Source organism: Suncus etruscus, chromosome 17, assembly GCF_024139225.1.
Source record: "Suncus etruscus isolate mSunEtr1 chromosome 17, mSunEtr1.pri.cur, whole genome shotgun sequence".
In the NCBI taxonomy this organism is placed as follows: domain Eukaryota; kingdom Metazoa; phylum Chordata; class Mammalia; order Eulipotyphla; family Soricidae; genus Suncus; species Suncus etruscus.
In genome coordinates, this window is record NC_064864.1 from 45,914,721 (window position 1) to 45,929,246 (window position 14,526).

At 55.6% G+C, this 14,526-nt stretch overlaps 1 protein-coding gene across 3 annotated transcripts; it reads right to left on the bottom strand.

Annotated features, from left to right (window-relative positions):
- Positions 1–1,744: 1,744 nt before the first annotated feature.
- LDB1 (LIM domain binding 1) lies at positions 1,745–14,286 on the bottom strand. 3 transcript variants are annotated; one of them, XM_049764296.1, is made up of 11 exons: positions 14,063–14,286; positions 6,043–6,145; positions 5,874–5,918; positions 5,697–5,772; positions 5,510–5,612; positions 5,181–5,353; positions 4,649–4,771; positions 3,784–3,867; positions 3,567–3,690; positions 3,225–3,367; positions 1,745–2,556 (listed from the first exon to the last, which is right to left on the bottom strand). In XM_049764296.1, the coding sequence occupies exons 1-11, from the start codon at positions 14,085–14,087 to the stop codon at positions 2,326–2,328; spliced, it is 1,230 nt and encodes a 409-aa protein (XP_049620253.1). In that variant the 5' UTR covers positions 14,088–14,286; the 3' UTR covers positions 1,745–2,325. The 3 variants fall into 3 exon arrangements, with proteins under 3 accessions (XP_049620253.1, XP_049620252.1, XP_049620254.1); XM_049764295.1 differs by having other exon boundaries at positions 3,219–3,367; positions 14,063–14,284; XM_049764297.1 differs by lacking the exon at positions 14,063–14,286 and adding an exon at positions 8,286–8,531 and having other exon boundaries at positions 3,219–3,367.
- Between the last annotated feature and the right edge of the window lie 240 nt (positions 14,287–14,526).

A 14,526-nucleotide genomic window follows, 5' to 3' on the forward strand; every position in this document is an offset into this window, starting at 1 on the left:
GGCTGCTTGCAAGGCAAACGCCGCTGTGCTATCTCTCCAGGCCCTTTTGGTTTGTTTTTTGTTTTTGGGCTACACCCAGTACGCTCAGGGGTTACTCCTGGCTATGCGCTCAGAAATCGCTCCTGATATGGGATACCGGGGGATTGAACCGTGGTCCGTCCTACGCTACCGCAGGAAAGGCAGGCACCTTACCTCTAGCACCACCACGCTGGCCCCCCTATTTTGGGATATTAGGCACTAACTCCTGGCTCTGCTATAGAGACCATTAGGGATGAGGATTATTTACAGGCAAGTGCAATAACACCTGTTACTCTTTGTAGATCTGGGCAGGCCAACTTTTTTGGTCGTTTTTTCTTTTTCTTTCTTTTTGGTTTTTGAGTCACACCCAGCAGCACTCAGGGGTTATTCCTGGCTCTATGCTCAGAAATCGGCCCTGGCAGGCTCGGGGGACCATATGGGATGCCGGGATTCGAACCACTGACCTTCTGCATGCAAGGCAAACACATTACCTCCATGCTATCTCTCCAGCCCTTTTGGTTGTTTTTGAACCACACTCTAACTCAGGCTTTGCATGCAGGAATCACTCCTGAAGGTAAATATCCTTATTGGGGCAAAGGGGAAAAGGGACTCTGCCTGTTAAGGGACAGGTGAGTGCCAAGGTGAAACAGGAGTGAAGAAGGGTTCAATTCACACTCCTTCACACAGGTCTTAAGGACTTTGCAGGAGGCAAGATGGAGATCCTTTTAACTGAGTCATTATTAGGCATTAATGACCAACTGGGACACTCTCAAACCAAAAAGTCTCTTTATTGATTGGTACCATACATGACTCAAATGGCCCAAAAAAAAAAAAAAAAGAAAAAGAAAAAAAAGGCATTACAATTGGGTGGGACTGCTGTCTTTCCCACCCCTTCCCTAAACTCCTGACACAACACCCTTCCAACTGTCGCAGCTCGAGTGAAGGTATAGGGGTGAGTGGGGTCCCAGAATCCAGAAGGAAATGGGGAGAAAGGTGGCATTAACACTTCTGGAACTGGCCACAGTAAAAGGCGGCAGAGCCAGAGTGGGACCCAGAGTCCTGAGATCCCTGTGACCTGGGCCCTAGACATCAGCTGGGAAACAGGGCCCTCCCTTCCTGGAAGAAGTGGGGAGGGACTATTGGGAGATGAAGACTAACTCTGTTTGGGGTCAGAGGTCTATGGCTCCCTGGTGGGCTGAGCTGAGATACCCTCAAGGGCCTCCTCAGTGGTGGGGAAGGCAGGGAGGAACCAAATGGGCATCTGGACTTGGCGAAGGAGGGCTTGAGGGAGAGGATGAATCCTTCCAGCCCATGCCCACCCAACTGATAGCACAGGAAACAGCCACAGGTGGCCCTTCCTACCCTCTAGGACAGCTGCTTTAGTGGTGAACGCACACACTGAGAGAGGGGACAGAGGGTGTCACAAGCATTAGGGAGGGTCAGAGTCCTGGAAGTAGGGCGGCGAGACAACAGCAGAGGGTTGTCACAAGGTAAGGCCAGCAGAGGCCCCCCCACCATGGTGTCTCACCCCAACAAAAAGGGAAGAGATGGCAAAGTGTCTCCTTGGTGTGGCGCCCCCCCCCCCCACCATGGTGTCTCACCCCAACAAAAAGGGAAGAGATGGTAAAGTGTCTCCTTGGTGTGAAGCTCTCAAACAGTATAAAATGGGATACACACCTTCCCCCACATACTCCTCTACCAGGTCCCCCCTCACGTCTGCCAGAAGTAGGGAGGTAGCTGGACTTTTTAATAAGGGGTAAAGGGGGTACATGAGTGACTTTTTTTTTTTAAACTTACATTTTTAATAATATTATTTTTTTAAAAAGGGGGACTGGGACAGGTGACAGATGAAAGGAGCCCAGAACTCTGCCCCTCTATTACCACCCATCTAGGGAAGGGTTGAGGTGAAGGGCACTCAGCTGAGCCCTAGACCTTTCAGTCCTAAGGGCTGTGCGTATAGACAACCCTAGGCTTATGAAGGATGGAGTCAGGAAATGGGGAATGAACCCAGGATGGAGGCAAATGCCCTGGGAGGTGCTAGGACATTTCTAGAGGCCCAGGGTCCACAGAGGCATCCATGAAAACCCCCTTCCCCAAAAAGGCTCTGCAGAGACCAGGCCTAGCCCAGGGCCTGCAGGGGAGCAAATCCTGCCCTGGGCCCCAGAGAGTCCAGTTCCTCCCTGAAGTCGGTGGGTGGAGGTTGCCCACTTGGGGCGGATGCTCAGTCTCTTCACTCCGTCTTCTGTTCCCCGGGGCTGCGAGGGGTGGGGCGGGCGGTAAGAACGCCAGGCGGCTGCGATGAGGCCCTCACTGGGAGGCCTGGGATGTGGGGTTCTCCGATTTGCTTTCCTGGCTGGACGGGGGCTTGCTGTTCCAGGGGCTGTTGGCGCCCAGGGCGGGGGAGTTGTTAAAGCTGTCCTCGTCGTCAATGCCGTTGGCCGCGTCAAACTGGGTGTTCTCCAGCCGGGTGATGAGCCTCTCGTCCTCGTCCCCGAACTCCCCGCCCATCAGGGTGGGCTCCCCCACCACCATCACATCCTGAGAGTGGCGGAGGTCCCCAAACATAATCGGGGCAGGGGCTCGCCCGGCCCAAGGGGCAGATACCCCAAAGCCCCAGGCCCCACCCAGGGGAGTTCAGCGCCCCCACCCACTCCTTTAGACCCAAATGAAAAAAATCCCATCTCCTCGGACACCCTAGACCCCGGATTCCTTCCCACTGGAGGACTGCACAGCATCGCAACTGCCAACCCGTGTCCACTAGACTCAATAAGAGCGGTCACTTAGTCCTTTAGCTACCTCGTCAATGCGTCCCTACACTGCAGTCCAGGTTGAAGGGGAGATAAAGGAGGAAACCTGGGCCGGGATGTGTGTTCGAGTGCAAGCAGCTGCATTCTGAACTCTCAGTCAAATCTGGGTTGATGAGCGTGTCTGATGGCTGAGAGCCCCATGTTATGTGTCCTGTCCGTTCATGTTTTCGTGGCTAATGCGGTCATGTTAAGTCCTATGTTGCTGTGTCTGAGTGTGTGAAGTCACAAATATGCATGCGACTGACAATTACCAGCTCAGACTGGCAGAGGACACTGGGACAAACTTTTTTTTTTTGCTCTACACCTGCTAGTCAGTTCAAGTTGGGACAAGGTCAAGAGTCAGGGGTCAGCAGTGGGGCAGCCCAGAAGAGAGAAGAAAGCCGAGATGCTTACAGGTACCTGGCTGGAGAGGGCGAAGGTGCTGGCTGGGCTTTTCTTCTTGCTGTTGCTGTTGTTGGTGTTGCCACCCCCCGAGCTCATGGTGCTGCCCCCTGACATCTTCCGTTTCCGCCGTTTGCTGGGTTGCTGCCGTGCAGGCTCCGCTGTGTCATGGAATGGAGACTCATGTAGAGACAGGCCCATGTCACCCATGCTAGGTTCCGAAGAGCCTGAGCCTACCCTGATCCCTATCTTGTAAACCCAGGTTTGAGCAAGGTGTTTCAAGGAGAAAGATAAGAGTCTGGGGGAGCAGAGCAATCCCTGCCAGGGCAGGGCAGGGCTAAATGCACGGCACTCACTCACCGGGGGGCGCAACCATGCGCTGCCACTTCTGGAAAAGGCAGGTCTTGAGGCAGTCACGGGGGCTGAGGCTGTAGGTCTTGTGGCGGGACATGAGCTCCTGCATGGGCTCGAGTATCACACAGAGCTGGGGACAAACCAGAGGGTGGGTGGCTCGTCAAGAGTGAGACATGGCACTCACACTAATGGAAATGAGCTAGAATCGAACTATCAGACTCACTCGGAGGTAGTTGAGAGTGGAATTGGACAGCCCACATCGGGTAATGTTTTTGGAAAGCTGATCCAACATCTGAGGGTCCTGGGCCTAAAGGGGAAGAAAAGAAAAAAATACTAATCCCCAACTGCATTAGTTCCTCTGCCTTATCATCTGAGCAGCAGGACTCTCCTGAGAAGAGACACTACAACTATTAAACCCATCTTTTTTTTGTTTTTTTGTTTTTTGGGCCACACCCGGCGGTGCTCAGGGGTTACTCCTGGCTGTCTGCTCAGAAATAGCTCCTGGCAGGCACGGGGGACCATATGGGACACCGGGATTCGAACCAGCCACCTTTGGTCCTGGATTGGCTGCTTGTAAGGCAAACGCCACTGTGCTATCTCTCCGGGCCCTATTAAACCCATCTTTCTTATATATATATATATATTTTTTTTATGGCTTTTTGGGCCATACCTATGACACTCAGGGGTTACACTTCTGGCTATGCACCCAGGAATTGCTCCTGGCTTGGGGGACCATATGGGACGCCGGGAACCGAACCAAGATCTCTCCTGTATCGGCCAAGTACAAGGCAAATGCCCTACCGCTGTGCTATTGCTCCGGCCCCCAAACCCATCTTTCGGATGGCTAAACTAATCCCATATTAAGGTCTCAACTGAGCTAGGGCACTTGCCTTGCATGCAGTTCACCCAGGTTCCATCTCCGCATCCCATATCATTCCCCCAACCCCACCAGCAGTAACCACTGAGCACTGCAAGGTGTGGCCCAAAAACAAATAAGGGTTTGTTCCTGAGCAGAGGTCCCAGGCCTGTTCGTTGCACTCCCACCACCAAAGTACTGTTTGATCTTGTGGCTTCATTCTAACACTTACATGCATGGCAAGGATGCTTCGGGGGATGAGCTCTCGGTGCTGCCGGATGCTGAAGTGCCATGTCTTTATCCGCATCATATCGTCAAACATGAACTCCAGGTACAACCGGCCCTCTACGCACACCTGGAGACAAGCCCGTCACAACTTCGCTCCCGTCCCCACTGATTGAAAATATGCCAGCTACAATTCTGTTTGCTCAAAATCATTCCTCGTAACTCCTGATACATGCAGATATCTGGGTGCAAAACTAACATAGACCATCCTGGAACACACATGTTCTCCCAGAACCCTTCCCTCCAAGTGCATACCAGAAATTTTAGTAGATTCTTTTCCTTTTTCCCTTTAGCTAGTAGGATGCCTGCAGCCTCTGTCCACTGGTGTGTCCAGAAACTGCACAAACCCTGCTGTATCCTTGCTCTCCTCCCTACTGGCCCTCCCACTTCCCATTGGGCCTCCTAAGTGCAGGAGTCAGGCGTTTGGGGAACCAGGGAGAGCCTGGCTTTGTGCTTCCACAACTCTATGGGCCGCTGACCTGAGTGAACATAGGTTTGCCGTGCTGGGTCACCATGCTGCCCTGGTCACAGTCGAGAGACACAAAATTGCTGTGGAATGCCTCCTTGGGGTGCTTAAGCACATAATATAGCTCTGTAGCACCCCCTTCAAAGATGCTTCGGAAGTAACGAGGAATCAGGGTCCGTCCAATGGCTGCAGAGATGGACAAATTCTTGCGATACAAAGTCTTCAAAGGGAGCCAGGTAGACATCATACCCTCCCATGACAGATTCCCAGGGATAAAACTTAGAAGTTTACAGGATATAGGCACTCCCAGCATGACTGACAAGAACCCCAGAAGTCACTCACTGTATCTCTTTGGTCCATCCTCCAGGCAGAAAGTGATGGTTAACATGGCATCGTCCTCGAAGAACTCCGTTGTGAAAGCATCCCACCAGAGATTGTCACATTCCTAGAGCACAAGGAAGGCTGTGTGTTAGATAAGGCTTTCCATTGGGGTGCTGGATAGCCCTCTGCCTCCCAGCTCCTAGCCCACCTCTGTCCAATTTTGAAGCCGCTTGTTAAGCTCAAATATTCTGTAATCAGTTTGGTTGCCATATGGTGTATGCCTCCTGAGGAAAGCGAGGAAAGGGAGTTAAGTCAGTAGGAGAACACCACTCACCCCCAATAGAGAAGGAAATTCCATGCCCACAACACCCTGGGCTCCACTTACCCAATCCCAGGCTCCAGGTATGCAGGCGGGTACATGGGAGTTGGGCTGCATAAGGGAAGAGACTATGAGAATGGGGCAGGGGGATAGAGATCACTGGGAGCCACCATTTGTCCACCCTTTCCCAGGCAGAGTCCCATCAAGAAAGCAGAAAAGATAAGTAGAGACTCACCCCACATCCCGATCTAGCATGGTGCCGGGATGGAAGGGAGGGAAGGCGTTTCCGTTCGGGGGCTCCTTCGGCGAGTACAGCTTGAATGACTTTGAGGAACAACCTAGAAGGAAGAAAAAGGGGTCCTCTGAGACCCTCCTGGGACTCTGTTAGCCAAGTTCTGGAACCCAGGGGAATGAACTGGGAAGGGAACTATCCTTGGAAGCATCCTGTCTGATGCAAAAGCCCCTCCCAGCTAATGAACAAAGTACTCAGCCCTAACTCATGTTCATCACCCCATTCCTTCCTGTTGTTGAGCCCTGATAGAAGGAGAACTAGGAGTATGAGCCTCCAAAGTATGTTGTTTTGTTCTACCACCATGACTCTGGCAGGTAACAGGGTCAACTCCTAACATTCTTTTTTACAGAAGAGGCCACTGAAAGCTCAAGGGCCTTGCCAAGAGCACTGGCTTAGTACCTGACTGAACAGGTTCTTAACAATCTTATGGTTCTTATTCCTGTACTATTACTACCCCAGAATTGCCCTCTGAAGACAAGACAAGGATTGGGGGGAGAAAAAGGGGCTCTCTGCCAACTCCCTGCCCCTCCTTCATCTCCAGGGTCTCCAGAGGGCAGGGGATAGAAAGATAAAGGGGGGTAGGTGCCGCCCACCAGATAACCAGTTGGGCCTCCTGCCCCCCAGCAACGGTCATTCCCTTATCAGGCCAGCCCCCACCCCAACATGGGCCTTACAGTTTCTGGACCAGGAAACCCAAGTCTTAACCTCTCCCCTCTGAGACCAGCAGGGGAAGGAGGCACATGGGATTCCCACTAGGTAGAAAACAGGAGGTATGGTGCGGGGACCCAGAACCCAGGGATAAGTGGTACCAAGTCAAGAGCACGTATGTATCTGGGCCTGGGGGACTGGGACCACCGAGGCACAGGTGGCTGGGGAGCTCTGCCCTGGCCCGAAGAAGTGAGACATTCAAAGTGAGGAATAAGCCAGATACCTTCATAATTCTCTTTCCAAACACTGAGGAGAAACTGAGGCATGGCTCCCACAACAGACCTCAGTCCTATTCCCTTCCTCTGAGATGCGCCCCCATTGGATTCCATGTCAGAAGGTTGGCTGCATTAGCTGTTCTACCTGAGGCCCCCTCCTCAATTTAAACACAAAATCTATTTTGTTCCTTGAAAGGGAAGGAAGACAAAGACGACCCTGTGCCAACATGTGTCATTAACTCTCTCCCCAGGGCCTCCTCCTCACAGTATGGGCAAAGGAGGGTCCCAGAGGGGCCTACGCCACAGTCCCTAAAGGTGCCGCGAGTCAGAGCCTGTGTGTGCCTCATCCTGCCTAGCAGGCTTCCACCCCCAGCTCCCCAGCTCGCCCCAACATGCCTACCCAGGGCCGGAACCCAGCAGCCCCAGGCAGGATCAGGGTGCCCACAACAGGCCCTCTCCCCACACCGGAGTTCTCACAACCCATGTGCCTGCATGCCCCCAGCCTGCAGACACACCTCAGCGGCCAGTCTGAGCTTGGCAGAGGTGGCTCCCCACTTCCCAGATGGGCAGATTAAGGCACACAGCTCACCGCAAGTCAGATCTGGCAGCAAGCCTAACGTGACCCTCATACCTTAGAAGCCAGACCTTCCCCCCAAAAAACCAGCAGTGTCCCAGTTTCAGGGAAACCTCCAGACCCTTTGAAGACCAAGTTCCCTCCACTTCTAAAAAGTTTCAGAGCTCCCATTTCTCTCACTGGAGCGTGGCCTAGACCAGGGGAGTTTCGAGGAGCTAAAGCCCAAAGCCTTGGGGCTCTCCCTGCATCTCCAGAGTGGACAGGCACGCTGAGCAGAGACTCCACAGCCGGGAGTGAGAAGAGAAGGGGAGGGGACACCACCCAGACCATCTGTCCCTGTTGTTGCCTGTCCCCAGGTGGGGGTGGGGGTGAAGGGGCTGTGTCACCCAGGCTGCGTGTCCACCTCCAGCTGGAGATCTCAGGAAGGGGAAGAGAAAAGGGCCCCAAAGTAGTAAAGTTTCTCAGGATGGAAGCCGTGTCCTGGGCTAGAGGGGAGGGACACCCCAACTGTCCACTACCCTGAGAACCAGCCTGACCTGTGGGCAAGCCCCTTCCTTCCCTTTGGGAGCTGGTCACACACAGGTCGACAAGCTGGAGCGCTGGCCTCTGAGTGGGGGAACACCTCTGCGGGACCCCAGAGCCTGACAGGCCTGGTCCAGCCTGCGAGCCTTCCACCCGCCCAGACTTACCTGGGAGAACTGAGAGGGCCAGGAGAGGTGCAGGGAGTTGCTGGAAGCCCGGAGGGGCCCTGGCAGGGGCGAGGGCGGCGGGGAGGCCAACTTCAGCGGCTCATGTCCCGAGTGGGACAGGCAGGCCTGGCTGGGAGCTCCACTCGGCCGGGCCGCACAAAGACTCACTCGCACTGCCTGGGCCCGCCCCAAGGCGGCCACAGCCCCGGGGGAAAGTTACAATGGCCACTGGGCCGGGGGCCGGGGGCCAGGGGGCCGGCCTGGGGGGCGGGGGGCCGCGGGGAGTCCGGAGCCTTCTTTGTTTGCTAGGTTTCCCTCAACAATGGCTGCTCTGCTCTTTCCTCTCCTCCTCCTCCTCCTCCTCCTCCTCCTCCTCGTCCTCCTCCTCCTCCTCCCAGGCTCTGCCCGCCGCCGCCTCTCTCGCTGCCTCTGCCTCCAAGCAGACCGCCCGCCCTCCCCAGGCCCCCGGGCCCCGGCGCCAGCCACGAGGAGAGGCAGGGCCCGGCTCGCACTCACTCGCACCCGCACACACCCCAGCTCCCGCCGGCTGCCTGCCTGTCTGCCCGCCTGCCTTCCTTCCCGGCCTTTCTCCCTCCCTCCTTCTCCCCGCTGCTCTCCCAGCCTCGCGCAGAAAGAGGCCCCAGGGCGGGCGGAGGGTGGAGCTGCCCCGCCGGCCCCGCCTCCTCCTTGCCAGGCTGGAGGAAGAGGGAGCGAGGGAGGGCAGGCGAGAAAAACAAAAGAGAGACAGAGACGACCGGCAGAGACGGCGGTGGCACGGGTCGGGCGGGCAGGGAGGCTTGGACGGAGGCCTGGGGGCCGGGGCGGGAGGCCGGGCGCGGAATGCCCGCCCCCAGACCCAGCTCCGGTGACCGGGACTCGGGTGTGCAGGACAGCCGAGCTGGGGCTGCAAAGGGAGCTGGACGCGCACGTCTCGGACTTCCAAGGCTCTTTGACTGCGCTTCCCAAACCGTTTCACTGACCCAGTCTGGAGACCCGGTGATGTCCAGGTGGACGAGGGCCGACTTAGGCCACCACCCTGGCCGGGCTCAGTCCCAGGGGAAACCCCTGAGCAGCTGGAGGCGGGCTGCAGGGCGTTATTTATGACCGAGCCACACTCCGACTTCAGCCTGTAAACATGGCTGGGAGGGGGAGGTTCGGGTTCAGAGCTTAATACTCTAGAGAGGTTTGAACAGGAAGCCCCTTGCCCACCCACCACTGCTGGAGACCACGTGTGTGCTTTGGAGGGGGTATGGGGGGAGACTGACAGGCACCCAGGCCAGCCAGGGGTCCCCTAAGGAGGCCTTGCTTCTGCAGGAATGGTGTAGCGCTAACACTCAGAGGATAAGTGGAAGGTGTCATTTCTCCACTCCTACCTAGACAGAGGGGAAGGGGTGGGCTCGCCATCACAGTGGCAGGGGTGGGGGTGGGGAGAAATCTCTGACTTGGCTGTAATTTAAGTCTGTTCCCTATGCCATGTCCCGGTGTAACTATCTTCACACACAGTCCCACCAAGAGGGTTTCTGAAGACACACCCAGCTTAGGGCCCCCTAGGTATCCTCCACATCACAGAAAACTGCATCTGCACACACCTCAGCCTCTGTAAACCTCAACCCCAACCCAGGACATATACATGGCCTTACTTCACAGGAGCCATTCATACCCCACAACCCCCACAAAACACAGACTGTGCTGGACCCCCTGAGCCTGTGACAGATTTATATAAATACATACTGATCATTTGTTATCCAGACATCCCTCCCCTGAGCCACCTTCCCGGAAACCTGCGTGCCATTCTCCATCACAGCCTGGTCACGAGACAGTCCGGTTTTCAAAACGCATCCACACCAATGACATTCAGCCAGCACCAGGCCTTGAGACAACCTGACAACCTGACACCGAAATTTACAACCAATTGTTGGCTAAACACACACATACACAATTTCTGCCCATTGTTTTGGATCTTGAAACTTTGTATTCATAGGCAAGATATGTAGCGACCCCTAGACCTCACAGGGTCAAATATTGAGACTAGCTTGAGCAAATAACAGAGGCAATGAGGGCCAGAGGTTGGAACCCAAGCATTGTCCTGGGCCCAGCTTCCTGGTCTAGTCTCTACCTTTTAGGTAACAGCCACATCAGACCCATAAATTCAAGAGGGGATTGGTGTGCACTCTGACTTCTATACTCAACTTGATGCTCAGAACCCCCTTGCCTACTTGGTCACCTCAAAATCTGGGAAGGTCCCCAACTACCAAAATTAAATAAAACTCTGGCATTATCTTTCAAATTGAGATGACTCCAAGTTCCCCTTCTCTAAAAAGGCTGCTCCTTAATCCCCCCACTGCACAGGGCCAGAAGAGGTCCAGATAAAGAGCAGGTCTGAATAAGAAGACCCTAAAAAGTAGGGGTTGGGGAGGGGAGGGAACAGGAAGTGATAAAGAAAGACAAAGGTGATGAGGATAAGAAAGGTGCTTGTGCCCGCGCCTGTCCAGGCAGTGGGCAGCCAGGCGCAGACCATCAGGTAAGGTACCAGCACTGCCCCCTGCCTGGGCCCCTGGGGCTCCCTGACCTGGGCCTCCTGTGTGCCTGCCCCCTTTCTTTGTCTGTGCCCGGCCTCCCGTTGGCGCTCTGCCATCCTCCTCTCCTGGCTCCCAGCCTCCACCACTGCTGCCTCCTCCCCTCCCCCTACTCCTCCTGGCCTTAACCCTTCTGAGCCACATGCTGCCCCAGACAGGCGCTGGGCCCCTCAGCAACATGTCTGGGGTGATGCTCTTAGTAGATAGTCTCCCAGCTCCAATCCACAGCCCCAGAAGCCATCCCCACCCAAGAGCACACTGGGAGCAGAGGGTGTGCATCTATGTGGATCTTGGGGGGCTTCCTTCCGCATGTGCGCGTGTGTGGGTCTGCGTGTGCTCTGGCTTCCCTCAGTCACATGTGTGGGGCATGTGCTGTCTCTGCTGGGTTGGGGGAGGAGGAGGAGCCCGGAGACAGCAGAGCACAAAGGAGAGACTCAGACAGGCAGCAGGCAGGCCGCCTGCCAGGGCGCCTCAGGCCCCCACCCCATGGCTGCTCAAGGTTGAGGGTGTGAGGGTGAGTGAGCGTGCATTGTGCGTGTTTTTGTGTGTGGAGTCTTTGGGCCTGGAATGAACATACAGCCAGGATGCCCTTGGGCTCGACTATGCTCCCAGACCCTTCAGCAAACCTTCTCTCCTTTGAGGCCTGCCATTGCCCACCCAGGACACTTCTAAGCCCTTTCCACGTGGTTCTCCCTGAAGTCTAACTTCCATCCACCCAGTGGCATCAAACCACAATTTCCTCACTTTCAGGAAAAGACTGAGCTATCTCTTGCCCTCTCACTCCTAGTCCAGACAGTAGACTCACAAAAGAAACATGCCTTTGGTTCTCTGAAGTTATTCACCATACGCCACCCCCAGCATACAGCATACCTGGGTCTGGGTCTTCCTCCTGTCCTCTGTCCTGCTGCCCCGAAGGAAAAGCTTTCCCTTCTCTCACAGGACCCAGGATCTGGGCCCCAACTCCAGGACTGGCCTCCCATTTTAATTCTACCCTGACTTGGATTACCTCTTCCTAATGCCTCTGACACTACAGCATCCAAGAATTCAATCATTTTTGTTTGGGTTTTTGGGCCACACCCAGTGGTGCTCAGAGTTGATTCCTAGTGGGAACAGGGGAACCATATGGGATGCCATGGATCAAACCTAGGTTGGCCACATGCAAGGCAACCGCTCTACCCAGTTACTCTAGATCCAGCAACCAAGAATCAAATCTCTCTCTCTTTTTTTTTTTTTTTGGTTTTTGGGTCACACCTGACAGTGCTCAGGGATCACTCCTGGCTCTGCGTTCAGAAACCACCCAATAGGTATGGGCGGGGGGACCATATGGGATGCAAGTATTCGAACCACCATCCTTCTGCATGCAAGGCAAACACCCTACCTCCGTGCTATCTCTTGTTTTTGTTTTTGGGTCACACCTGGCAGCACTCAGGGGTTACTCCTGGCTCTATGCTCAGAAATCGCTCCTGTCAGGCTCAGGGGACCATATGGGACGCTGGGATTCGAACCACTGGCCTTCTGCATGAGAGGCAAACGCCTTACCTCCATGCAATCTCTCCGGTCCCAAGAATCAAATCTTAACCCATAGTCATTGGACTTGTTTGGAGCCTTAGTTATCCAATTGAGGTTGGGTGGTCGTGATGGTGGAGGATCAGGACAGTGGGGCCCACTTACAGCATGGGGAAGTCCAAATAGAGGACATAGCATGAGTAACTCTAAGACAAAAAATACACAGGAGGAGGGATAATGGGAGTAGGCCAATCCAGTTTGGCAAGATCTTCCTCACTTCCACCATCTGAAACAGCAAGCAGGGTTCCCACACCCAGATATTATGAGAACTTCAAAATCCACTGGTCTTCCTCCAGGCCCCTAAAACATGGGACTCTGCAGGCACTGAAGTATGTGTCCAGCCTAGTGTCGATTTGACTAGGGTCACATGACTTCCAAAGAACCCTCCCTAGGGAATTTTGTGAGACTGGGGGAGGGGGTTGTCAGGGGTGAGGTACGGGGCTCATAAAGAATGGCCCCTGTAGGGGCTGGATAGGCCATTGTACAGCAGTTGAGTGGCTTGCATACAACAGATCTGGGTTCGATCCAAGCTTCCATATGGTTCTCCAACCCAACTGGAGTAATTCCTGACTGCAGAGCCAGGAGTGACCCCTGAACATCACTGTGACCCCCACCAATCCCAAAAACAGAATGGGCGGGGGAGTGGTGGTGGGATAACATAGTGTCCACACCAGGTTAAATCTAAGGACACCCAACATTCAGAAGAAACTGAACTGCAGGGGTAAGGGAGACGGTCCTGCAAGTCTTGTCAGTCAATGACTTGAGTCCTGGGGATGGGGAGGGAGTCCAAGGCCCTCAAGCCATTTCTCCAGTCACCAGGCCACTTTCCCTCTTGCGGTGCAGCAGAGACTCTGCCAGAATTGTCCCCACATCAGGTCCAGAACCGCCGTGTTAGGGGCAGAAGGGATCAGAGAATCTTTTAAGTCCTCTCCCAATTCTCGCGTTGGGTCAAGCTTGACTCACAACCACTTCATTTCCAGGCCTGCTTGGGGTTGCCACACCACTCCCCCTCCCACCCAGGAGGAGATGCCAGACCCAAGGGCCCAATTATCTGCACACACCCCAGGAGCCCAGGAGTACCTCCAGTCCCTCTGGAGGGCCAACCTTCCCTGGCAACAGGCAGGAAAATTTGGAGGGGGGCAAAATGAGCCCCAATCAACCCCTCCTCCCCTAAACATGGTCCTCCCCTAAACAGCCTGGAGGGGGTATCACAGGATAGGTAAGAGGCAACATGCAGGGGGGGTGTTCCAGCCTGAACGAGCCAATCACAACTCTATGATGACCTGAGGGGGGGTCAAAAGTCCAGAGTCACTTCTGATTGGCTAAGACCCTGGAATTCTGGGAATTTCGGCCCCCCAGCCCCTCTCCAATTAGCCTTCCCCCCCAACATTCCCCCCCACTGAGACACACACAAGCCACCCCTCCCCGCACCCCCTCCCAGATCTCCCAGTTACTGCGCATTTACCCCAAAGGGTGAACCCTTCCCCGGGCCCCGAGCAGCCTCGCACGCTCCCGATCGGCCTCCCCGACCTACCCCAGGCCCTCCTTCGACGACCCCCCAAAAATCCCCCTTTTGCAAGTTCTCACCCAGACCCGGCGCAAGAGGGGCAATCTGCGGGGAAGGGCCGCACTCACCAGGACAGGCACAGCCCACTGACATCTTCACATCGCCCGCCGCCGAGGGCCCCGCCGAGTCACGGTGCCCGCCCCACGCGGGGACAGGCCGGGCAGGAGCCGCTGCCGCCGCCCGCGGCTCCCCCCGCAACTGCCCTCGCCCGCGGCCCGGGCCCGGGCCCCGCGGCAGCAGCGAGCGAGCAGAGGCCTGTCAAGGCGCCGAGCAGACAGACAGGCAGGCAGGCAAGCAGGCAGGAAGCCGGGGCAGGAAGGCAGCGGCCTGTGCGCGTGCGCGTGCGCGCGCGGGGGGGGTGCGTCCCCGGAGTGTGTGTGTGTGTGTGTGTGTGTGTGTGTGTGTCCGTTCCGTGTGCGCGCGTGTGCGTGTCTTTGCGCGCCCGCTCGCCAGACCGCCCGAATGCCGATCCCCCGCTAGCTAGCTCGCTCGCTCGCTCTCCCGCCCCCGAGGGCGGGGCAGGTCCTTATGA

Excerpts from the sequence above, each read along its gene's own strand:
- LDB1 (XM_049764295.1), bottom strand. The coding sequence starts at position 14,087 with ATGTCAGTGGGCTGTGCCTGTCCTG. Across the intron at positions 6,146-14,062 it reads AGTGGGCTGTGCCTGTCCTG|GTTGTTCCTCAAAGTCATTC; the intron begins GTGAGTGCGGCC and ends TCTTCCTTCTAG. Across the intron at positions 5,773-5,873 it reads TACCTGGAGCCTGGGATTGG|GAGGCATACACCATATGGCA; the intron begins GTAAGTGGAGCC and ends CGCTTTCCTCAG.